This window comes from Diplotaxodon limnothrissa, linkage group LG19 (genome assembly GCF_057381915.1).
Source record: "Diplotaxodon limnothrissa isolate DT_005_m linkage group LG19, D_limnothrissa_male_GT1.1, whole genome shotgun sequence".
Lineage (NCBI taxonomy): Eukaryota > Metazoa > Chordata > Actinopteri > Cichliformes > Cichlidae > Diplotaxodon > Diplotaxodon limnothrissa.
The window spans coordinates 10,906,442-10,931,987 of NC_140614.1; the positions used below are offsets into that span (position 1 = coordinate 10,906,442).

The 25,546-nt window shown below is 48.4% G+C and overlaps 1 protein-coding gene across 1 annotated transcript; it reads right to left on the reverse strand.

Moving 5' to 3' along the window:
* On the reverse strand, positions 1 to 23,652 carry gphna (gephyrin a). The gene is made up of 23 exons (XM_085342367.1): positions 23,533 to 23,652; positions 16,337 to 16,415; positions 16,195 to 16,252; positions 15,657 to 15,749; positions 15,488 to 15,582; positions 14,906 to 14,972; positions 13,547 to 13,852; positions 12,254 to 12,355; positions 11,700 to 11,837; positions 7,850 to 7,892; positions 7,606 to 7,743; positions 7,065 to 7,157; positions 6,916 to 6,971; positions 6,342 to 6,461; positions 6,208 to 6,266; positions 5,847 to 6,122; positions 5,532 to 5,619; positions 5,078 to 5,151; positions 4,740 to 4,804; positions 4,100 to 4,203; positions 3,860 to 3,956; positions 3,084 to 3,222; positions 1 to 3,009 (listed from the first exon to the last, which is right to left on the reverse strand). The coding sequence occupies exons 1-22, from the start codon at positions 23,594 to 23,596 to the stop codon at positions 3,089 to 3,091; spliced, it is 2,349 nt and encodes a 782-aa protein (XP_085198493.1). The 5' UTR covers positions 23,597 to 23,652; the 3' UTR covers positions 1 to 3,009; positions 3,084 to 3,088.
* Between the last annotated feature and the right edge of the window lie 1,894 nt (positions 23,653 to 25,546).

The following is a 25,546-nucleotide window of genomic DNA, read 5'->3' on the forward strand; positions in this document are numbered from 1 at the left end:
GTTCAATAATATTACAGAAAAACATCCTCTTCATCATATTTATACAGTAGTAGTAGAATGCTGTGTCATTGCTTCATTACAAGTGCTGGTCATAGTTTATAGTGTGTGCAGTGTGACACTGAGTTCAGCCCAGTGTTACGAATCACTCGGTACAAAGGCAGTTTCTCAACAACCTGCTTCTGCTCGCTCTGATGGATCTATCTGGGTTTGATTGGTCCTCCTTGGGCAGGCGGCAGGACGCGCGCTGATGCTGCGTTTGTGTCATAAGTGAGCTGCCGTAAACGCGAGCTGCCGAACGGCAAGCATTATTTACTATTTTAGGAATTTCTTTGAACGAACAGCCAAACATCATCACACCATTCCCATGTGACACGGACGCAGCACGAGCCACTCATATATGCTGTATATATACGGTGCATTTGAGGTAACTGGGAAGTTTCTGGAAACCAAGCCAGAGGACTTAAAGATAGTGTTGGCACCAGAGCATCAGCGTCACGTTTAGTCAGATCAGAAGCCCCGCCCAGGTGCTGCACCACACTCTAACGCCTGGAATCACACCTGCCCAAAGAGGAAAGACACGCCCCCTTTTTTATGGGCATGCAGGTGTGACAAGAAGGGGGGGGGGGGAATTCAGGACAACGAGCCACGCTGCATTCAGGACGCCGTGTCGGTACTGTTAAAATCAGACAGAGCAGTTACTCCAGTATGACCTGAATGCAGCGCCTGACCTTTGACCTGTGGGTTTGGTTGATCATATTTAACTCAGGTTTTTCACTGACGTGGTGCCGGCTCTTGGTTGGTTTTGAGAGTGGAGGTGAAGAGCCTCACAGGAAGAAGTTACAGAGCTGGTTCTGCCTGGGTTCTCTCCCAGAACAGGCTGAGAACCAAGCACCGCTGTGAGCTGCCTCGGCCAATCAGTGGTAACCTCTCTGAGTCCAACTGTAGGCTACAATGTTTGGGAAACCGTCATTTCAGTGCAAAGTCAATAACCTGCTTCTAGATTTAGCAGCAGTACCACACCAGTGGAAAAGAAGTCCCAACAGGAAGAATCGGATCCTTTTTCCCCACAAACGCAGTGCCAGAACATTAGGTAGCACGAGCCGGGGTAACGTCTGTAGTAAGAAGAGAAATTTCGTGCAGTTCCCACTCCCACCATTGATCCACGAATCCAACCACGGGACAACCCAGAAAGGACCGGGGTCTGGGTGAGGCAGCGGCACTGAGTTGTTGGAAAAAGGTCGTAACAGGATGAGTTGTCCACCTGATTTCCAAAGCAGAGCTGTTGGTGTGGATGCAGCAAACCAGACTCTGTCTCACAGGCCGGAATGCCAAGCATCAGAAACGGGCGCTTTGGGACCGCTGATTTTGAGGTGCCAGTGGTTTTGTGGCACTTTTTATTGGTTAAGATCTGATGAAGTAGCACCCCGGTACCACATCGGTGGAAAACGGGTCAAAGCAGGAAGAACCGTATTCCCATTTTACCACCAACATGGACTTTGGGAAACTTGGGTAAATATGAGCTGGCTCTAGATTACACATCACACACCGCGCTGCAGGAAAACCGGTTCAACGGGAAGGATGAGAGGAAGTGGGCGGTTTGCGTTGGGGCTCTCAGATCTCACAGGACGCTTCTGGTTGTTGGTAACCGGTAAACATTTATCAGCAGGATCTACGGCGAGCAGCTCGGATGCTTCTGCGTTTGTAGTGGGCGAACTGTCAAAGGAGGGTTTCTGCACGCTCATACAGTACGCGGAGAGAACGGCGGTCAGATGACGTTTTGATTTACAGCCTCGAACCGACCATAACGAGCACCTTAACACCGTCATGGCAAAAATACACGTGGTGTAGTTACAAGCACCTGAATGTGACACCCTGCCTTCAAGTGATGCAAGCAGATGGAAAAACCGGGAATCGCATCTGTTCTCCGAACTTGCCAAATCGGTCAGTTCCTGCACGTGCAGTCGTGGGTAAAAATCTGAATAAAGACTCCCGATTGGACAGCCTGATCAGAGCGAGTGAAAGGACAAATCCCACACCCAGAGCTCCAGACGCAAATGTGGAGTAATCATGTAATCGCGCCCGACACTCCAGGTGAGCCCAGAGGTTCTGGAGCTACCTTAACATAAACGTCACACTCTGGTCGAACACCACTTGAACGCAGGGTTGGACTGAACCGCCAGTGTGGCGCAGCCTTGATACGACCGCGATCAGAGACGTCTTTATCGCATTTATATCGGAGCGGAGAAATCGCTCGGCGCCCCAAAGACGAGCCGCTGACCCACCGAGGACGATTTCATGGCTTCGCTGAGATGTCTCCAGATGTTTGAGAGGGTTGAATCTGCAGAAAGGTAAAAAAGGAACACCAGAGGACACCTGCAGCTTGTTCTCTTTTCTTTTTTGTTGTTTGGCAGAAAATATTCAGAGGCACAAACAACGTAAGCAGGTTCACTCGGAGGACGTCTTCATCAGCCGTGTTTTGCTGATGTTGGAGTCTGTGTGATCCAGGAGGAGACGTAGTGAAACGGCAGGTTTCTATAGCAGGAGAGAGGACGCCAGAGCAGAGCAAGGGTAGAAAAAGGAGGAGGGGGGTCTCTATGTCTCTAATCTACCCGGGAAAAACGCACAAAGCAAATGAAGAGGAGAGAAGAGGGCATGAATACTACTAAGATGATGATATTCAGTCAGAACCATGATAATAATAATAAATAGAATATTAATTAAGAATATTAATAATCATTATCATCAGGATAATAATAATATTACAGAATAAATCTCATATTTCGTATATTTTTTCACATTTTTTTTCTCCTTTGAAATACAGTGATCTCCTCAGAGCAGACCAATGAGGACTCAGCCTGTGCTGGCTCCGATTGGCTGTTGCATATGACATCACAGCTAATGGCGACCAGGTAGACATGCACCACTTCCCGCCCCCCACCCCGGCTGTTTCCTGTGCAGACAAGAAGTCCTGGCGTTGCCATGGTAATCGGTAGCGAGTGACGTTTCAGTCTGGAGAGAAAAAGAAGTGTTAACAGAAAGCACACGCTTCGCACGTGCTCAGTGCGTCCGTGGAGCCGCCGTACCTGCATCATAGCCGTCCGATGACCATGACGTCTACGACCTCTCCCTTGTGCAGCTCCACGTACTGCTCTGTTTTAGGGGGCAGCATCAGCAGGCCGTTGGCGCTGCGCATGGACATCAGCCTGCTGGACACCTGGTTACCTGCAGGGAGAAGGGGTGTGGTCAGTCGCATTACCCAAGTGAGATGACTGACAGGACGCTGACCGAGGCAGCGGTTAGAACAACATTTAAGAGGCTCGTTTACGACGCCTCTGACATAAATCAGCTGACTGATGTCGACCACAGAGCCAGCGTGATGGATGGGCCTGCGACAGCGCGTCACTGGACGCCCTGCGGAAGCCTCGGGTATCTGGGAACACGCACGATGAATTTAGGAGAAAACGTCGATTCCGTCTCCAAGAAAGCCGGTTGGAGATGAGTCCTCGTTGGCAGGTTCAGAGACTTTGGAGCGAGTATCCGTGAGCTGGACTCAGAGCAGACAAACCGCTCAGCACCGTCGACAAACCTGATTGGACGAGCTGATGTAAAGCTCTGAGGGCGGCGCTACAGGACACAAGCGTAACGGCTCATTTGGGCCAAGTGCAGTGAGGAAGCTGAACAGCGCGATGCTGTATGAACGTGTGGAACATCTTTATGACGGTTCCATGATGTGATCAATAAAGTTAATCGTGTGGACGAGAAGAGGCCAGAGTTTACCGCGGCGAGGAGGAAACAGGAAGCAACGCTTAGACACCAATGACTGACGGTACACACCATCACCGTGTGTGTGCGCACTCACCTGTGCTCTGAGCCCAGGGCAGCGGCTCCTGGTGATGCCAGGTGAGAATGCAGCGGTGGTACTCAGGCCGGGGGTCCAGCTTAACGTCACAGGAGAGCTGAAGAGAAGAACAGTGGCATCAGCAGACTTTCATCAACAACAACTGTGTTATGTAACCCGAGCGATGCATCAAACACTCGGTTCACCTTGACCTGCAGGCAGGGTTACAGCATGACCTCAGAGAGTGTGTGTGTGTGTTACCCTCGCTTTGATGATTGTAGGTCGAGGATCCAGAATGCCTTGCATCTTCCTCAGAGCAGGAATCACAAACAGGTTACACGTCACCACAGCGGACACTGGGTTACCTTGGAAACAATAAACAGACCACGTGTGATGATGGTGCAGAAGCTCGATAACATGATGTGGCGCATTTACGAGCGGCCTCTGAATGATGTCATAAACGTGGTCGGTTGGAGTTACTCGTGTCGACGAGGCGCTGCTGGAACATTTATGGAGCTTACTGTGAGGAGTTATTTTAAGATGCACGTATCTGCCTGCAACGAATACGAAACATTGAAAGAGTGTCTGCGTCATCTGTTGATTTGTATTCATTTTTTTCCCTTCCTTACTTCATGTACTTCACAGTACAATCATGTACTGTGAAGTACATGTAGTAACTGCTAATTCTCAGCCCATCTCTGTGGAGGCTGCTGACGTTCAGCCTGCACTGAAGCTTTCTGGTCTCCAGGAGGTTAAAGTCTGGGCTCAGGACGCTCTCAAGCTTCCTGCTTCGCTTTGGGATCCACAATCAGGAATCGTGACTCTGATCACAGGCGTCTGTGGGGACGACCCGAGGACGCTTCAAAGGCAGGTGAATTACACAGCAGGGTTAATATGTTACCTGGCAGGGCGAAGATGAGTTTTCGTGTCCCGTCGATGTCGACTGTGGCAAAGGTAGTGGGAAGACTGAGGGACAGAAACACAGAGCAGCGTGAGCAGAGGCAGAGACTGAGGTATCAGCCGTCAGGTGTACCTGCAGTACTGCGAGTACCTGCAGTGAGGAACTCCTTCAGCTATCAGAAGAAACATTTGTGACTTCAGTGAACAGACTAACATTGCAGCCACAGGTGAGGCTCATTAACAGCCGCCTGAAGCTTTAAGCTCTCGGGTATTTCACACAGGTGTGACTGTGGTGCTTAAGTTCTGGGACTAAAGCAGGAAGTCTCGGCTCCGTCTTACCCTGGCTTCATGAAGACTCGGCCAAAGTGAATCTGTGCGTGCAGGTCGATATCCAGCACCTGTTTCAGGTAGTCCTGATCACAGACACACACACAGTCAGGTTTCCTGCACACTGACGATCAGAACATCTGCTCAGTGCGTCACTCAATCAGTGAGCTTTACACTGAGATACTTTAGGCCACGCCCACCTGCTGCCTCACCTGGCCCTCAGCTCGATTAGGAGTGACGGCTCGCGGTCAGAGCTGATGAAAGACGGTAAATCGTCAGCTCCGCCTTCACGTTCGGCTCTCTCTGCGGTCTCACTCCACAGAGAGACACACCTCCTGTAGCAGCGGCGAAGAAGTCCGCCCAGTCCTGCTTCACTTCCTGAGCGAACGTGCAGTTGGTACTGCAGCTGAGACTCTCAGCAGGTGGGCGTGGCCTGAAGTTAGTTAAGTTACTGAAGTTACTGTACCTTCTCTCCCATGGACACACCCCCTGAAGTGATGATGACATCAGCACGGCTGATTCCCTCGTGCAGAGCTGACAGCAGGTCGTCAGGGCTGCAGAGAGAGGACACACGGGTGTCACAGGAAGTTCAGGATACAGACTGAGGTCGGACTCGAGTGGAAGATTTCAGATTTCCCACTGAGGGACCTGTGGACCTCAGAGGGTGGATGAAAGATTAAACCCTGACTGCACCGTGCTGGGGGGTGGGGGCTGGAGCTTTTTTAAGATGTCAGAACAGGAAATGATCAGACTGGAGCGACAGGCGGGGAAACGCGCTCACTTGTCTCCGACGATGCCGAGGTTGATGGTCGGGTATCCGTGCTCCTGGATGGTGGCGAGGAGAGTGGAGCGGTTGGAGTCTCTGATCTTCCCCGGGTGGAGGTCATCCTCCGGGTTCAGCAGCTCGTTCCCGGTGGACATGACGGCCACCACGGGGAACTTGTGCACGCTGACCTCGGTCACTCCCACTGTGGCGAGCAGGCCGATCTCAGACGGGCCCATGTGCGTGCCTTTAGCCAGAACGCACTCCCCTCGCCTGATGTCGTGACCGATCGGCCTGCGTGGACACAAAAGCACCAAATTGTCTACGCTGCTCCTTCACCCGTTTGACATCCACGACCTGAGAAGCGTTCCTCTCTCACCTGATGTCCTGCCCGGGCCGGGCTTGGACCATGATCCTCACCTCCAGCTCCTCGGTGCCCTGTAACAGACGAACAGGAAGTAAAGCCAGCAGGCACACGCACAGCGCCATCGACCTTCATCCTGGTGTTCTTACATCCTCAGACTCCCTCAGCAGCTCCGTGTCTTCTACTTGGACCACGGCGTCAGCTCCGCAGGGAATCGGCGCGCCGGTCGTCACCCTCATCACCTGACCTGGCATGACTGTGTGGGTGGGCTGAAAACACAAGAAGCACAGTTTACAGAGCGATGACATCATCTGGTAATAAGGCTTTTAGTCAAGGTTGAAATTCACAGTAATCAGGAGGAGATGAGAAGTTTTCTAAATTCTGGAGCCTCAAGTGGACGTTAGAGGAACTGCAGCTGTTATGCCGCCAGCGTTTGGCTGCAGAGGTCGACTCCCAGGACTTCCTGCTCTGTGACACGTGTGGCTCTAAAGACCCTCGTCTGCCTTCACTGCTGATATGAACTCGGTGATGTGCATCAATCTGATCCTGATCTACATTCTGCACATACGTGAACTTAAACGGTCTGAGCATGGCTCGCGCTGTGCCGATCATGGTGTGTGTACCATGAGCCCGCTCATAGATAACGCTGAGGTTAGCAGCGTCTCCCACAGAATCTGGTTGACAGATGATGGTTATGCACAACGCTGCTGTGTGAGAGCCGACCTGCTGTCCAGCCTGCGATTCCCCCATGATGAAGCGATCTCCCGGGCCATCGGCAGCTACGAGTCAAACATGAGTCGGTTAGAGCTTTCAGTTCAACAGATAAAAGGTAAAAAAAACGCAGATGTTTGAGGCGGTGCCCACAGTCTCACCTCGCACAGCGTAGCCGTCTTTAACAGAGGCGGGGAACGGAGGAAGGTTGTCTTTGGCATAGATGTCCTGAGCGAGAACTCGACCCAAACCATCTGCAGAGAGAGAAGACTTTCTCAGAGGCTTATCCAGGACAAATTCATTGTTTCACTACAATCTGAACTCTGTGGGAGGAGCGATTCTCGCAGCTTGTGGAGGAACGACGGAGGAGGGCGGCTACGGTCCTGACCGGACGAGCTGACCGACAGCGGGGAAAAGCCGATCAGACTGACGTCAACCTGGCTTGACTTTCAGGTCCAAAACCTCCGTAAGTCAAACAGGTGGAGCAACCTTTTACACATTCATGGTTCAAACAGAGTGTGCAGGTGCTGAAATGCTTCTCCCATCAGATGCCATCACCACAGCAGCATCAGCTCTGTGGTGGAGCAGTTAGTGGACACGTGGGCGTGCAGGGCTCGATACTCCTGTGTTAGAGCAGCGCACACACACACACACACACACACACACACACACACACACACACACACACACACACACACTCACCTCTGTAGTTAATGACTTCAATTCCCAGAATAGGCGTCATCTCGAGAACAGTGATGAAGGCTTTGTCCATGGATGTCAGCGGGAACGGCGACATGCGATGACGACGCGCCACTTTACTGATGTCAACTGCGCTGTGGCCTATGAGTGCGTACACACACACACACACACACACACACACACCTGTAAACACCTGAAAACTATTTTTTCGAGCTTTAAAGGTAAACGAAACACATACTGAACTCACTGGCTCTCAGTATGTTCTCATTGCTGCCACATCGTGACTGAACCTGCAGAAAAACAGATTATTTTGATTGAAATCATCTTAAAGAATAATTTTCTTTTCATGCGTCTCATTCACAGGATGTGGAAACATAAACAATGACTCTGGATGCAACATTCAAGCATTTCAGGAGCACCGAGAGAGCGAGTCGGGTTAATCTTACTCATCAGATCAGTCTGAGCGCTGAATAAACAGCAGATATAAGCCAGAGCTTTAATTCTGCTCTCCTAGCTGATGTTAACAGCAAATTAAAACCAGAGGTCAGAAAGCCGGCGTCTTCTTACTAAAAGCAAAGGTACATAAGGTTGATGATTGGCTGCTTTGCAGAGATGATTTAAGCATAATTTGATGCTACATTTTAGGTCATTTATTTTTAAATGTACCACAACTGAAGACATTTCAATAGATCTGAGTGTTTCCAACCATCACAGTCCCATTCACTCCCATTCAACAGACAGCACACGTCCCGAGACTTCCTGAATAAAGTTCATGCACATAACGAGAGCTTCAATCAGGACGATCACTGCTTACACCTGGAATGACACTGATATTCAAATCTGACCTAAAGATACTCATCTGTAACAGTCTAATGATGCTGTGATGATGGTTACCGATAGTTACCGGGGGGGGAGTTTGTTTCACAAGTCAAAATTAAAAGGTGAGGCATAAAACCTCAGAAAACCATCTGTTGCTCAGAACACGTTAGCATCTAAAATATGCCGAGTCGTGCACAGACTGTCCAACTTTGTCATGTTTCTCTGTTGTATGGTCTGTACGTCATGTATGTTTGTCCAACAGCTGACTGAGCAGCATACACACACTACACCTGACCTGGATGTTATAAATGTCTGCTACAAGCTGTAAAGCTAAGTTACAGCCAGCTAGCTAACCAAGCTCGCTCTAAGCTAGTTTGCTATCTATTTAAACGGTTACATCATTTAATTTTTGACAAAAATCATATTTTTATATAAAATGTAAATTATAACAATGGTTCACTTAACAGGTAAATGATTTTGGGAAGCTAGCCACCTAGCATTTAATTCATTTCAGGCATAGTTCAGACAAAGTTAGCCAACAAGCCATGACTTAGCTACAGTGCATGAATCTAGTAAGGATTAGCTAATATTCACTGACAAAGAAACATGAAAATAACCAATATAGCTTCCAGATCAGTTTGTATTTAGGGTTTCATTTTAGACAGCTTTTTATTCATTACATTGGCAGGTTTTTGGCTAATGGTAGCTAATATAAACTTAGCTGCTAACACACACAAACTACTTCATAGTCAACTTAGCATATAGCTGGCTAACCTTAACTCGCTGTCTAGAGTCTTTATCTAAACCCTGTGTGAACAGTTTATATTTGAGAGATGTTCATTTGGTAATTATTTCTAAGCTAACATTAGTTAGTGGCGCTCATTTAAATAACATGTGACCAAAAAGCTGGGGAATCCATCCATCTTCATCCGCTTTGTCCGGGGCCGGGTCGCGGGGGCAGCAGCCTAAGCAAAGAGGCCCAGACCTCCCTCTCCCCAGCCACCTCCTCCAGCTTATCCGGGGGAATACCAAGGCGTTCCCAGGCCAGCCGAGAGATATAATCTCTCCAGCGTGTCCTGGGTCTGCCCCGGGGCCTCCTCCCGGTGGGACATGCCTGGAACACCTCACCCAGGAGGCGCCCAGGGGGCATCCTTGTCAGATGCCCGAACCACCTCAGCTGGCTCCTTTCGATGTGGAGCAGCAGCTGCTCTACTCTGAGCCCCTCCCGGATGGCCGAACTTCTCACCCTATCTCTAAGGGAGAGGCCAGCCACCCTTCGGAGGAAGCTCATTTCTGCCGCTTGTATCCGCGATCTCGTTCTTTCGGTCACTACCCACAGCTCGTGGCCATAGGTGAGGGTAGGGACGTAGATCGACCGGTAAATTGAGAGCTTCGCTTTTACACTCAGCTCCCTCTTCACCACGACGGACCGGTGCAGCGTCCGCATTACTGCAGCTGCAGCCCCAATCCGTCTGTCGATCTCCGGCTCCCTTCTCCCATCACTCGCGAACAAGACCCCGAGATACTTGAACTCCTCCACTTGTGGCAGGAACTCATCCCCGACCCGGAGTGGGCACTCCACCCTTTTCCGGCTGAGAACCATGGCCTCAGATTTGGAGGTGCTGATCCTCATTCCCGCTGCTTCACACTCGGCTGCGAACCATTCCAGTGCGAGCTGGAGGCCTTCATCCGATGAAGCCAACAGAACCACATCATCTGCAAAAATCAGAGATGAGATTCTGAGGCCACCAAAGCGAAAGCCCTCCGCCACTTGGCTGCGCCTAGAAATCCTGTCCATAAAAATTATGAACAGAACCGGAGACAAAGGGCAGCCCTGGCGAAGCCCATCACCCACCGGGAACGAGTCCGACTTATTGCCGGCAATGCGAACCAAGCTCTTGCAACGGTTGTATAGGGATCGAATGGCCCGTAGCAATGGGCCAGACACCCCATATTCCCGCAACACCTCCCACAGGACACCCCGAGGGACACGGTCGAATGCCTTCTTCAAGTCCACAAAACACATGTAGACTGGTTGGGCAAACTCCCATGCACCCTCAAGTATCCTGGAGAGGATAAAGAGCTGGTCCAGTGTTCTGCGACCAGGACGAAAACCGCATTGTTCCTCCTGTATCCGAGGTTCGACTAACGGACGAACTCTCCTTTCCAGCACCCTGGCATAGACTTTCCCAGGGAGGCTGAGGAGTGTGATCCCCCTGTAGTTGGAACACACCCTCCGGTCCCCTTTCTTAAAGATGGGGACCACCACCCCGGTCTGCCAGTCCACAGGTACTGCCCCTGATCTCCACGCAACATTGCAGAGGCGTGTCAACCAGGACAGCCCTACAACGTCCAGAGCCTTCAGGAACTCGGGGCGGACCTCATCAACACCAGGGGCTCTGCCACCAAGGAGTTGTTTAACTGCCTCAGTGACCTCGCCTCCGGAAATTGGCGGGTCATTCCCCTCATCCCCAGACTCTGCTTCCTCCTCGGAAGACGTGTCAGTGGGATTAAGGAGGTCCTCGAAGTATTCCTTCTTAACAGGCAGCTCATGTCGGGTGGTGTCAACAGCTGTAGCAAAAGACTTGTATTCCTTCCACCGCCTGACAAGCTGGGGAATATGTAATTGATTTAATAATTTTACAATCAGTTCAAATACTAGTGATTTAAAAAAACAAAACAACAACAACAACAACAACAACAAAAAAAAAAAAAAAAATGGAAACATATACAAGAGAACAAGTATATAAGGAATAATGGAGGACCCAGGATAGCACCTTAGGGAACGCCACGGGACAAACAGGAAGAAACTTTTCTTAGCGTGTTTTTAAATTACATGGTAATCTGTTCAGATACTGGCAATAAGAAAGTATTTGATATTTGAAAAAATGGCACGTGAACCAAGTCTAACTGTGAATACTCGTTTTTCTGCTCCAATGAAATCGAACACACCGAGTTTGTTATTCACCATAAATTGGCTCGGTCCTGAAGCTGGAGCTTTTTATGCCAGGAAATCAAATGTGATTTTTCTGGTTCTATGAAGTGAACGGAGGAGGTTAGGAAATAAAGAAAGTAATTAAAAGCTCTCATCATGCAGGAAGTGCTTGTCATTGTTTGATAAAGGGCTTTGATCAGCAATCAGCGTACATCTACTGGGCATGCTCTATGACCGTTACACAGCACAAACAGGAAAGCTGGTGTTTCATGCAGAATGGCGTTTTTTGTTGCCGAGCTCTTAGCGGTGCTGTCTGTGTGCATGTGTGAAGGTTTGTTTGTACCTTGGGTGTCGGGCACGAAGCGGTGGAAAGGCGGGAAGTTGCCTGTGTCGCCCGGGGTGACTCGGAGGGGGTGGAGCTTAAAGAGGCCGAATCTCGTGGAAGCACCTGAACACCTCGAGAAATGATCGAGTCCGGGATCTACACACACACACACACACACACACACGCACACACACACACACACACACACACACACAATGCTAGTCCAATGATTTCCTTCAGTTGTTTTATTAGAACCTAAAGCTGCAAAGCTGAACACGCTCCATAACCCCTGACCCCCTCACAATCAGCTGTTCTTTTTATAACTTTACTATATTTAATGAAGTCATGCAAAGTTTTACTTTCATACTCTGAATACTTTCTGATTTGTTTTTACTACCAGCATTATTATCATAGGTTGAACTGAAAAGGGAACTCATAGTAGGTCCACCTTAAAAAAAAGGCGGCATCAGATAATCTTCAAGCTAGTTCAGGCAGGAGCTGATGAAGAATGGTGACTGACACAATGAACTGACCAATGAGAGGAGAGGACAGGTGCATGTGTGAAGTCTCACCTGATGGTCATGGGCAGAGGAGCAGGTGAAATGAGTGGGAGGGACAGGGGTGTGGCCAGGCAGGTAGGGACTCCCTTTAGCCATGAGCACAGCATGGCTCATCTGATGGACACACACACACACACACACACACACACACACACACACACACACAGGTGAAGGACATGATGGGATGAAGTGAAACATTCCACACGTCACAGCTCAAACCTGGGCTCACACACATGGATTCGTTCTGTAAATTAACTGATACGACAGGAGCTGTTCGCGGTCATTGTGGGGGTGTGGCTTTAAGAGGAACGCTACAAACTAACAATACTAAAGCCAACAGTTAGTCCACACCGGACATCCCTGCATCGGGTAAACCCTAACACGATGGAGGTCATGCTCGTGTTAAAATGTTTACACACGTATCGATGAACCAAAACTGTCCTCAAGTCATCACTTCCTGTCGTCTCCTCTCTAAAAAACCATAACAAGGCAAATGGCCTGGTAAATGGCCTGCATTTGTATAGCGCTTTTCTAGTCCCTAAGGACCCCAAAGCGCTTCACACTACATTCAGTCATTCACCCATTCACACACACATTCACACACTGGCGATGGCAAGCTACATTGTAGCCACAGCTGCCCTGGGGCGCACTGACAGAGGCGAGGCTGCCGGACACTGGCGCCACCGGGCCCTCTGACCACCACCAGTAGGCAAACATGGGGTTAGTATCTTGCCCAAGGATATTTGGCATGCAGCCAGGAGGCAGCCTGGGATCGAACCACCGACCTTCTGATTAGTGGCTGACCTGCTCTGCCACCTGAGCTACAGCCACCCCTTCAGTGTTAAAACCTGACAAGTTGTTCCTTTTATAAAGGAGCCATAATGACCAGTTTGATCGAAACTTCTTGACAGCGTCCGACACAGGTCACGTGATGCTCTGTCACGTGACCTGTGGATCTAAACGTGACGACGGATTGAAAAACGAGTTTCCTTGGTGCTCATTTCTTCTACAGTTATAAGAACCTGCAATGCCCCGTGGGCAGAGCCTGTAATGACCCGCCTGACCCTGAGGAGGAAGTGTTTTCTAAATGTCATTCCGCTACTGGGAGGCGGGCCTCCTGTCTTCCGTCCTGCCCGCGGAGCGCTCGCTTCCCGGTAATTTCTGTGCGTCCTGCAGCAGCCGCTGCATGCGTCTGTAGTACAGTAGCTGCTGCAGTGACCCACTTTCCCCACACTGATCATTAAACTTTCATCTGGCAGCTTCCAGCACCGCCGCTGCTCTACGTGCGGCCTGCGCACCGCTTACCTTGGCAGCGATGGCAGCTGCGGTGATGTGGGAGGAGCCGTGCTGGTGGTGGTGGTGATGATGGTGGTGGTTGTGCGCGTGCCGACCTCTCCTCCGGTCCTCCTCTTCGTCATCCTCCTCCTCACACTGGGTCCCGCGCTCCATGGTGTGTGTGTTGGTGTGTGTGTTGGCGTACGTGTTGGCCTGCAGAGGGGAGGGGGAGGGCAGCTGCTCCAGGGCGGCGTGCGTGGATTTCACCCGGACCATGGCCTCGCGCAGCAGGTCAATGGCGTGAGGCAGAGCGGGCAGAATGAACTGAAAACACTCCTGAAAAATCAAAGTTTCATCATCATCGTCGTCATGGCGTCAAACTCTCACAGCAGACGCTGCACGCACAGTGGATCGTTTACACGAACAGTAGTCGCGCCGAGTAGTCCAAGCACAGACTCCCCCATCCCAAACCCAGCCACCTCCTCCAGCTCATCCAAGTCATTCCCAAGCCTGTCCTGGGTCTGCCCCACGCCTCCTCAGCCAGAGGCCGTCCAGGAGGCGTCCTGGTCAGATATCCAACCATCTGAACTTCGATGTGGAGGAGCAGCAGCTCTACTCTGAGCGCATATCAAAAGTCTGAACTCCTCCCTCCATCTGTAAGGGAGAGGCCAGCCACTGAAGGGCGAGCTGCTCCTTTCAACCATTCTGAGTTTTATAGACTCAGGGTGGCACCCCGCCATTTTTTGGCTTTCTCATCACCGCTGCAAACCGCTCCTGTGTGAGCTGGAGGCCACCTGAACAGAACCACCAGATCTCGAGAGCACAAAGGTAAGACACCTGGCTCCGCCTACAAATCCTGTCTGTAAACAGTCTGACTCACTGCTGGCAACACGGAGCGAGTGGGCATTAGGGACACAGAAGTCCATGAGCTCCCACACTTTACAGATGCATGTGAACTGGACTGCAGTGATGTGTGACAGGTGTACTGGTTTCACTGGTGCACACAGAGTCTGAGCTCAGACACGCCGTCCTCCTGACTCAGCCTGTGTTACTCTGAGCTGTGGATCACACACGTTTGGTGGCTTAGACACTCAAACTTTATATTTTCAGACTCTGTTATACTTTTAAAAGCTGCTCGACATTTCAGGACGTTGCTTGAACGCACTCAGACTGAGCTGGTCAGGGAGGAGGTTGGAGACACCCACAGAGGTCTGTAATCCAACATCTGTAGTTTTGTAACGACGCAGTTCAACTCTTCCTACTTTAACGGTAAATAACACAAACGCTGAGCTCCACCTGACTGGATCGCCACGTCTTACGACATACCCGGCGAGTTCAGTGCAAAGATCCACACGGTGCAGACTGAGCAGAGTAAAGTCAGACTCGTACCTGAGAGCCTTTCTTGCTTCCTGGAAGGTTGATGATCAGAGTTTTGCCACGAATACCACAAACAGGCCTGCAGAGGAGAGGACACGGCACACAGAGCAGGTTAGAAAACAAACGTTTCCACACTGTGTCAAACTTAAACTGCACCGTTCATCAGAATCCAGTGAGTAACAGAAGAAACAGGAAGTGACACGTTCAATGTGACTGACAGCACCTAACCAGGTGAATCAGAGACGTGATTGGCTGTAAGAAGATCCTCCCAGAGAGGCCGAGAGTTCAAGATGGTCACGTGACAGGACTAACTGTGAAGGCACCATTAATGCAGGAGCACATCTGGAGGTTCAGGAGGAACATCTGCCACAGTCTGCTTCTTATCGGAGCTCCATAACTGACCCGAGTACAGCTTTGACATCATCCTCTGACACACCTGCTGATCACCTCAGAGGGTTAAAGCTCGGTGGGCAGACGTGCTGCCGCATTAAATTCAGACAGTTTCCCAAAACATTCCAGATCCAGATGTGAATTTACAAAGATAAACGCACGCCACGTTACAGTGACTGGTCAATGAGCAGTGAGAGCGCTCACCTGGACAGCATGCCCAGTGGCGTGACGTTGAGAGATCCCATCAGCATGGCCAGAGCCATTCCCGGAGCCTCTCGCTCGATCACCTCCCTGGTGGCCTAGAAAACGACAAACCACAGCGAGTTAGAACACGGCGGTCTGCCGTCGAGCCGCGCCTCTGAACCTCCTGTACCTCAGGAGTAACATCTCTCGGAGCAAAGCCGGTCCCTCCGGTCGTGAGGATGAGGTTCAGCTCCTGTTCGTCGCACCACTCCAGCAGAGTTTCCTGCAAACACACATAGCTCGTCACCGCCAAAATAAAAGCACCAACGCTGAGCAGCCGCAATCACAGACACAGAATCAGAGAAACAGAAACGTGTCAGTCTGAAATGCCGGCGGTGGCGATCACGTGGACACAGTGATGCATAAAGACAGAGGCCACGTTGCTCGTGCATGTGGAGCAGACGTCAGTACGCGATTAGAAATCATCACAACTCAGAATTTTTACTGATTTCTAATTTGTTTCAATCCAAATCCTTAACGTGTATTTATGATGCTCAGTGGGTTTAAACCAGTTTACCGCCGTCTGACTGGACGAGAGCTGCGGACGACCTCACTTACACGTAGACCCCGCCCACTGACAGACAAACGTCTGTGAAAAAGCGTTAAATCGTTTCCCTTTATTGGCACAAACAGAGATATTAAAAAAGGACTCCTGTTTTTGGGATTACCTTGATCTCGTCGATCTCATCTGGAACGATCTTGTAGGCCGCGATGACTCCTCCTAGTCTGCAGGAAGTGACACAATGACAGTTACTGTCATGCTGCTCACGTGTGTACGTGCATGCTGCAGATCTGCTGATGAGGACTCACAGCGAGGGGTCGTGGACCAGGTCCTTCAGGTTCACGCCGCTGCGGTCCTCAGCCAGGTTCTTGAAGCAGCTGTCGCTCACTGCAGAGGAAGAATAGCTCAGCACGGTTTCTCTCTCACACACACACACACACACACACACACACACACACACACCTACCTCCTCCTCCTCCTCACTTCCTGTCACATGTCTCGTGTTCCAGTGCTGCAGGTTTCTAACACTAAGCTCAGAGTGTGAGCCCAAAGCTAAGGCTGCTCTGAACTCTCAGGCTGGACCTGCATGATGTCACAAATAGGGGACACCCTTGTATGCTCATCTCAGCTGCGGAAGCCCCGTCTACCTGTTGTTTGAACCCTCTGTTTGTGAGAGGCAGCCAATCAGAACAAAGGTCCAAGGATATTGTAAAGAAAAGCGTCTGTACTTCTTTAAGTTGTTTCTTCAGTTCTTCAGAACTGAAGAAGCTTCAAGGATGAGAGGTGAAACGTCTTCAAGCTACTTAAAGAAGTCCAGACGCTTTTTTTTCCAAGCTCCTTAGACTACGATCATCTGGATGACTGAGAACTAGGGCTGCCACAAACAATTATTTTGATAGTCAACTAGTCATCGATTATTTTTGCGATTAGTCGACTAATCAGATCATCATCCATTAGACGTAAAACGTACAACTTATTGCACCAGCAGCTAGAGCAGGGCGATATGACCAAAACTATTTATCACGATATACATTTGAAAATTTGCGCTAACGACATAACTGACGATGTAATTGACACTAGACAAAATACTTCACAACTTTATTAGTGCAAAAACCCCATCAATGTATTTTCACTTAAACAAGCAGCTGTTTTTTATGTGCATTAAAGTAATATACAAATGTAACAGTGCAAATGCAAATTCCTTGCTGACAGTTTAACCAAAAGGCATTTCCAGTGGAGACTGGCCGACATATCCTCAGCATAACCATGTATAATATCCACTAAACTTAAAAACAGGTTATACACACACATAGGGCTGCCACAAACGATTATTTTGATAGTCGACTAGTCACCGATTATTTTTGCGATTAGTCGACTAATCAGATCATCATCCGTTGGACCGTAAAACTACAGCTTATTGCACCAGCAGCATCTGCTCTTATATAACTATCATTAGCTTACAGCTTTATGTGTTTAAGGTCTGTGCTAACTAAAAATAAAGAAAAGATGATAGTTTATTAAATTTTAATGAAATTTGCAGATTGTTTCGGTGAAGTTTAATAAACTCCTTGCTATCTAAAATATAACAGGACACTGGAGTATATTCTGGAGCATCTCACACTTCTGATAATCAGTTGTCTGCTTGACGTTTATTCAGCTGTGTAAAAACTATAACTTTAATCTCAGACAAACTGATTTACTCAGGAACAAATAAAATACTAAAAAAAAGCCAAACAGTAACATTTTAAGTTATCTAAGTGACTCATATATATATTTAACCTGAGTAGCGAAAGACGGCGGTGGGTTTGAAAACGATTTGCGGGGAGTCCGGTGTTCTCACGGTGCTAGTGAGCCTAGCCCCCGGCTCGCTAACGAGCTAGTGGGTAACAGATGTCTCCGAAAACGTCGGAGCGCTTTTGAAAATATGTGGTGTCCTGATAAACTGAGCAGATATTTGAGGTTTACACAGCTACATTCTCGCCTGAAAATATGTTAAACGTTTATTTTGTGACCCAGAAAGAATAAGAGTAACATTAAAACTAACTAGCTGCCGCCATTGTTGGAAACTGCGCTGGGCCGCGCTATGAATTCTGGGACACAGCTGCTTCTTCTTCTTCTTCGGGGTTTAACGGTAGCTGACATCCTTGTACATGCAATGCTGCCATCTTCTGTTTCAGTCCGGTATTACACTCTTAAATCCTGCCACTTATTCCTGCGTCTTTTGTGATCTTACAAAGCTTCAAACGACGCGTCGACTATTAAATCAGTCGTCGACGATTTTGATAGTCGACGTAATCGTGACTAGTCGACAAATCGTGGCAGCCCTACACACACAATACGGTAATATTATGTTGAAGCACAGTACGTATCACTCCGCGAGGCTCCTGTCTACGATAGCTGTAATGCTCTGACAATCCATCAAGCGGTGGCGGCTTCGTAGCTTAGCAAAGTCGTACTAAAGCATTTGACAGATTTTCGAGCCCCGTGTACATTCATACATTCATACATAAGGCTCACGGGATTATAAGGGGCACTGTCGACTTTACAGAAAATCAAAGGATTGATTTTAAGTGTGCCATATTTTCCAAACAACACGGTAATAACAACGGCCCGCTAGCATCTACCAAAAATAGTGCTTTGTTGTGTATCTGACGGACGAAAGCTAAACCAGTTCCACCACTGAAGCTGCAGCATTTTTACAAACCAATTCAGCTTCATCTGTTTCATTCAATGATCCGCTTTCGCGCTTCTCATTCTGCATCACCGCCATGTGCATATGTAAACAAAGGCACTGCGCATGCGCGTTTTACCCATATTCTATTGCGATATTTCATTTTCCTATCGTTGCCCAAAATTACACCATATTACCGTGAACGGTATGATATAGCCCAGCCCTACCAGCAGCATCTGCTCTTATATAACTATCATTAGCTTACAGCTTTAAGTGTTTAAGGTATGTGCTAACTAAAAATAAAGACAAGATGACAGTTTATTAAACTTTAATGAAATTTGCAGATTGTTTCTGTGATGTTTAATAAACTCCTTGCTATATAAAATATAACGGGACACCGGAGTATATTCTCCAGCATCTCACACTTCTGATAATCAGCTGTTTGTCTGACGTTTTTCAGCTGTGTGAAAACCACCCAGGGAATTAAGAAAGTTTTACTTAATCTAATCTCAGCCAAACAGATTTACTCACGAACAAATAAAACACTGAAAAAAAGCCAAACAATAACATTTTCAGGTTATCTAAGTGACTTATATATATCACGTTTAACCTGAGTAGCGAAAGACAGCGGTGGTTCTGAAAACAATTTCCCGGGAGTGTGCCGTTCTCGCCAGCTCTAGTGAGCCTTGAACCCCGGCTCGCTATCGAGTTGGTGGTTAACAGACGTCTCCGAAAACGTCGGAGCACTTTTGAAAATATGTGGTTTCTTGATAAACTGCGCAGATATTTGAGGTTTACACAGCTACATTCTCGCCTGAAAATATCTTAAACGTTTATTTTGTGACCCAGAAAGAAAAATAAGAGTAATATTAAAACTAACTAGCTGCCGCTATTGTTGGAAACTGGAATTGGCTGAGCTGCGCTATGAATTCTGGGATAGGTTGTGCCACAAAGGATACGTCGACCCATCCTTCAAATCTGGGGAAATGAAGGTCACATTTGGAGGAGTCTTTGAATTTGGACAGTCTTCGCCGCGTTACTGTAACATAATCGGCCTACAAATGCGGCCTCCGAAGGATGCGGCCTGAATTTGGTCACAGCTACGATACCGGACACAGCTTCTTCTTCGGGGTTTAACGGCAGCTGGCATCCTTGTACATGCAGTGCTGCCATCTTCTGTTTCAGTCCGTTATTACACTCTTAAATCCTACTACTTATTCCTGCGTCTTTCAGGATCTTACAAAGCTTCAAACGATGCGTCGACTATTAAATTAGTCGTCGACGATTTTGATAGTCGACGTAATCGTGGCAGCCCTACTGAGAACCTTCACAGACAATCAGAACAAAGCTGTCTTAAAGGTGGAGTAGCTAAATCGGCTCAATTCAGACATGGATGAACCGAGGAGCTGCACAAGGCTCAGTGTGAGATAAAGAAGGATTATTATCAACTGTAAATCATGCAAAGCTGCTGTAGCAGAGTCCAAAGATAAAAACAGGGAGCTGGAAACCAACAGGATGAGTTTTTTTGGAGGATCGAAGATTCTCCACAAGTTACAAGAACACAGACGCCAAAATATCATCGTCCAGTCTTAAAATGAAAGAGCAGGAAGTGAGCAGAACAGGTCGTTGTTAGCGTCATCCGTGTGAACAAAATCTTTATTTTTGAGGGGAAGTCAGAGAGTAATGATCACAAAGAATAAATGTCACTTACAAATGAGAGTGACAGAAACAACAAATTCAAAGGACGCCTGGTAACGCTGTGCCAACAAGACTGAACAACTGCAGAGTTTGAGAGCAGCAGGACAAAACAAGACCTGCAGGTCCTCGTCATCTCCAGCAGAGCGTCCAAACAAAACCACGGCCACAGGAAAGACCTCCTACACTGATCACATGACCAACAACAACCACAATGAAGTGTGAGGGACAGCTGAAGAGCTCCATGTGAAGATCTACTGACTGAAATGTTGCGGCCGTGTCGTCAGAGCTGAAGGACGGACCTTCAAGGACCTGCTCAGGGTGAAGTGCTGCAGAGGAAGATGGAGGAAACGGCGGTCCGATAACTCTGAGGAGCTGGCAGGGAAGACCTCGGCAGATTCAAAAAAGCATCGCTCACGACCACGAAGCTTGTAGAAGAACGCCGTCCTGCAGGCGTGCTCAGTGCCGCTGCAAGTCCAGAGTTAACGGATCAAGACAAACAATGAAATAGCAAAGAGCAGCGCATCTAAGGAAGCAGGAATAGACCGAGAATTCACACGTCACATGACAGGAAGCCCTGATCTTCCTCATCCACACTTTGGACTTCAAAGGGGGACAACGTCAGTCAACTTCAGCTGTTTGGTTAATTTCCTCCTGCTGTTTTCTGATTCCTGGACTCTACCCGAGTATCCTCACCTGATTCACAGCTCAGTCTGGCTTTCAATATGATTTCAGTGGTTTGCTTCGCAGGTTTTAAACCGTTTGTGCACATAACAGCAGGAAAGACTCTCACACTCAGCTCCAATCTGATGAGCGACAGTAAACGAGAAGAGTAACGCCAAAACATAGTTTTTTTTTTATTTTATTTATCATGCTCCTCTCGTCCTTTATTACTTTATTTTACGTCAGGAACTCAAATACAAGGAGTCAGCATCCGGACTGGGAAACGTTTGATCAGTGCTCGCCTACGAATATTAGCAGAAACAGTCACAGTCAAAAGAAAGTAGGAAAGTAAGCTAGTTTAAAATCTGGTCCTTAGCTAGTTTAAAATGATTTAAATACAACCTTAAAAAAACAACAACAATGTGACATATTAAACTTAGTCAGAATTCATTTATGGGAAAATAGGTCAAAATACAGAAACTGTGTGAGACCTCGACCCTCGCTGCTTCTATAGGAGAGAACAGGGTGGATCCACATTCTCCCAGCAGTGGATGCAGCAAATTCACCAAAAGATCAGAGCGTGCAGTGCTCAAAGGAACTGAACAGGAACGATGTGCTCTGAGACGAGGCCAGAGTGCAGATGTCTCACAGATAAAGCTGGGACCAAACTGGGTCATCAGCAGGACAAAGATCCAACAGAACGGCTGAAAAAGGAAAGAACGGAGCTGCTGCAGAGCTCAGAAAGCTGTGCATGAACGAATGCTGCAGACCTCAACGACCAAAGCTCATCCACAGTGATGGCGCAGACCGATCACTGCAGGTCACTGCTGCTGAAGGAGCTACACCACTTTTGGATTTGGTCTTTTTGTTAAATATTTACTGTGTAATGTACAACGCGTTGTTCATCTGAGGTTGTATTTTCTTATTTTTAACACCAAATTTTTTCTGATGTCCTGACACGTAAAACCTTACGACAGACAGATGGCGTACGATGCAGTATCGTGCTCTGGTTGTCTGTGTTATTTGGTGTGTTCAAACTTTGTTCTCTCTGCTCGTTAAAGTCACTAACGAGGAACTGCAAGCACGGTGGATGAAAGAGCAGCTGTTCTCTTCCTGCTCCATAGAGGGCACTCTCAAGCTCATCCTGGATGAATGGAGCTCGATGGAGCTGAAGAACAAAAATGTACATTTCGAGACATAAACATTTTTCTCATGGAAATCTTTAGCATGTTTTTACTAGAAAGGATTGAAACAATACATAAAGTTGTATTTTTAGACATTTTAATGGATTTTTAATGCAGTAAAGTACTTTTCTATGAGCACCACAAGCCACTTTAATACATCCTCCATTTTGATTTGGGGCATGAAGCCAGCAGCAGTTAGCATCACCTTCAAACACTTCAACCACATAACTACGACGCTAACACCTACAAGAGATATCACCGGGAAAAGAACGCCATCAAGAGGACCTCCTATTCTAAAACTCACCAATCAGCACATGTTAGCCGAATGCTAGTGTTTTATGGGCAAGAATCAGCGTCACAGTGAATAAAATATTGATCATTACAATTGATTTGTTTCAGTTCACAGTACTGATTCTGGATTTGTGGGAACTAGCGTGTTTTTGTGTGGAAATCACTGCGGGCCCTCCCACAGCGCCCCCTGCTGGGCGCACAGTGGACTGCCCATGCTATCCTCAGTTAGCTAAGCATCCCTGTCCATGTCCAGTGTTACTGGGTTCACTGGTCCCAGTCCTCCCGCGGGCACGACTCCGGTGCGAACATCAGCTACAGCTTCGGTGCCGCGCTGCGCGTTCGTGTTTAATGTTGAACTAAATGGCGTGAGGAGGGAAAACGCTCATTACTGCGTTAAACGGACACTAACGGGGTGAAACCCCGGCCGTTAAAAAGCCGCGAGGTCCCGTTATCTTAAAAAAGCCCACCGTGAGCCGAGGCCCTCGTCAGACCCGCAGAGGGACATGAATAATGCAGCTCATGTCGGCTCCGTAACGGCACACTGCTCAAAATACCACCTGCAAGCTAGCCACTAACACCGGAACACCGCGGGGTTACCTCCAAAATAAAAGCACGGCTTCTGGTAGACACTCACTGTAGCACGCACAGCTCGTCTCGCATTTTGAAAGAGCTCCCCGGCCCTTCTCCCGGCCGCTTCACGGCGAATAAAACACCTCTGAGCGCCGCAGTTTCGCTGACAGGTGCAGCCGGTGCTCACACGTTAATCCGCAGTCACACACAAACACGTTAATCCCGCTCTTTAGCGCAAAACGCGCACCTGTGCGCCAGCAGCCGCGCGGCTCGCGGGGAACCCGGTTAGCATGCGGCTAACGTTAGCCCGCTCTGCAGCGGAGACAGCCCGTATCGTGACACCGACTTGCGCAGGGAGCCGGGCACAAAACGGCGCACAGGTACGCTGCCCAGAGGCGTTTTAGCGCATGTGATGACACGGTGTCCTTACCTGTGAGGATCCCCACGCGGGTCTGATGGTCGTGGTTGGTGAGCACCATCCCGTCCGCCGCCATGTTTACAACCTCTGTCTGCACTGTGACGGCGCATACAGAGGCTGGGGGGTGGAGGGGGAGGGGGTGCTGCACCTCTGGAGGAGGACCAGTGTGTGCATGCGCGTGCATTCTGAATCCCCTCCAACTACCGATACGATCAGGTGACCCGGTACCGCCAGAGCTGCAGCTGGATGACCTCTGAGTGGAGCCGTGACATTGACCTCACCATGTCCTCCAATCACAGAGCAGCTTTAAACAAACTCAGGTGCCAAACTCAACCTGCGCTCTATCTAACATCCAGCAGGGGGCGACCTCTTTGAGGCCTGATTGGATAGAAGTGTAACAGAATTGAGCGTCCAGCTCACCTGAGCTCAGTGAACACCTTCCTGATGAGTTTACGGTCTCAGTTGCTGCTCTCAGGTGTGACTGAAGTACAACGGAAGTTTATTCTGGAAACCTTGGTGGCGTTAGAGTCGGGACGGAGCAGGAAGCTGTCCTCTGAGTGTGCACCTTCAGACCCCCGGTTCTAAAAATAAGTTATGTGTTTCTGTTTTGTCCTCCTTTACAAACCCACAGCATCCACGTCAGGTCGGAGAGGCGGAGTCATAATGTCACCCTAAGGTCTGCACTATTAGGCAGGATTTCTCCTTTTCCAGGATTAGCTCTGGGTTTCCTGTACTGTGAAGGCGGATCCTTCTTATTAGGGTTTATCATCATGGCAACTGATGTTGCCCAGGAGTAGGGGAGTTTCTAGATTACAGATCAGCAGGTATGAAATAACTGACCAATCAGATCTCTGGAAATTAGCGTCACACTCCCTCTGAGCTGTTCAGCAGTTTTTGTTCTGTCAGCGTTTAAAGAGGTTTTATTCTTTCCTCTCAGTGTTAAACTCCACCGAGTCTGCAGCTCAGAGGATAAAAGCTAAGACCGTCCTTAACACATTAATGAAACACTCGATCGTCGAGACAGAGCTGTGATATGAATCAGTCTGTTCTGTCACACAGTCGGCTTCAAACAGGCTAAACTTTATTAATACAGCAGTGTTTACACACACACACACCGGTCCTCCTTTGTGAAATCAGCTGCTCTGCTGTGAGCACATTTATCCATGTTTCTGATTGGTCAGATGCTGCTAGCCCCGCCCCTTGAACGTACAGGTTAGACCCTGGGTGAACTCAGCCATTTGAAACAGGCTGATGTTAGGATAAGTGAACGTAGATAACGGACAGTTATTTTTTATCTGCTACTTAACTTCGGTCTTTTTAACTTCGTATTGTTGGGATTAGGACAAGATCGCAGTTTGAGTCATCAGCACTAACCCCGCCCATCGAGACAATCTGGTGAGAATGACCGAGCCGGGTTAGTCTCTCGTTTGAGCCTCCGTGAATAAAAGCTGATGTTCATTTAACGCTATATAAATAATATTTAATAGAACTGATTTATGCCCCATGTATGCAGGATTTATGCTCCTGCTCTCTGGTTTCGCACAGAACAGGATTGTGGGAATTTAACCTGCGCAGAAGCTACAGAGAAACGTTCAGCCCAGGACGTCACTGACCAATCAAAAGCTCTGTTTCTGATGAAGAACATCGGTCGGAGCAAAGCCTCGGTGAGATCTGAAAGGATCTGCTGACACTCGTCCAGGTTGATTACATTTTATTTAAATTAATGCAATGTGCCCCCCCGGTGGGCTGCGATGGTACTGCAGGTGGGCCACAGTACCAAGTTTAAATTACTCATGTAATTACACAGTTATTTCTTTATATACATGAAATTATTTGAATTAAAGTGAATTGGAGCTGGTATCACCAGTGTCCCAGATTACAGCTGTTCTATTTGCTGAAACGTTTTCTGTTATTTTTGCCAGCGTTGCTCCTCGAGGACCTCGGGCTCCTCCCTGGTTGTGAGCGTCCTGTGAAAGGAGGAGGAGACTGAGCTGGGAGTTCAGTCCCCGCTGTAGATGATCTTTAT

What these genes read in the sequence shown, in the direction of transcription:
- gphna (XM_085342367.1), bottom strand. Translation starts at nt 23,596, where the DNA reads ATGGCGGCGGACGGGATGGTGCTCACCAACCACGACCATCAGACCCGC. An exon ending in CTCGGCATCGTCGGAGACAA is followed by an intron (nt 5,620 to 5,846) that starts GTGAGCGCGTTT and finishes CTCTCTCTGCAG; the next exon opens with CCCTGACGACCTGCTGTCAG. An exon ending in ACTCATCTTCGCCCTGCCAG is followed by an intron (nt 4,204 to 4,739) that starts GTAACATATTAA and finishes ATTGTTTCCAAG; the next exon opens with GTAACCCAGTGTCCGCTGTG.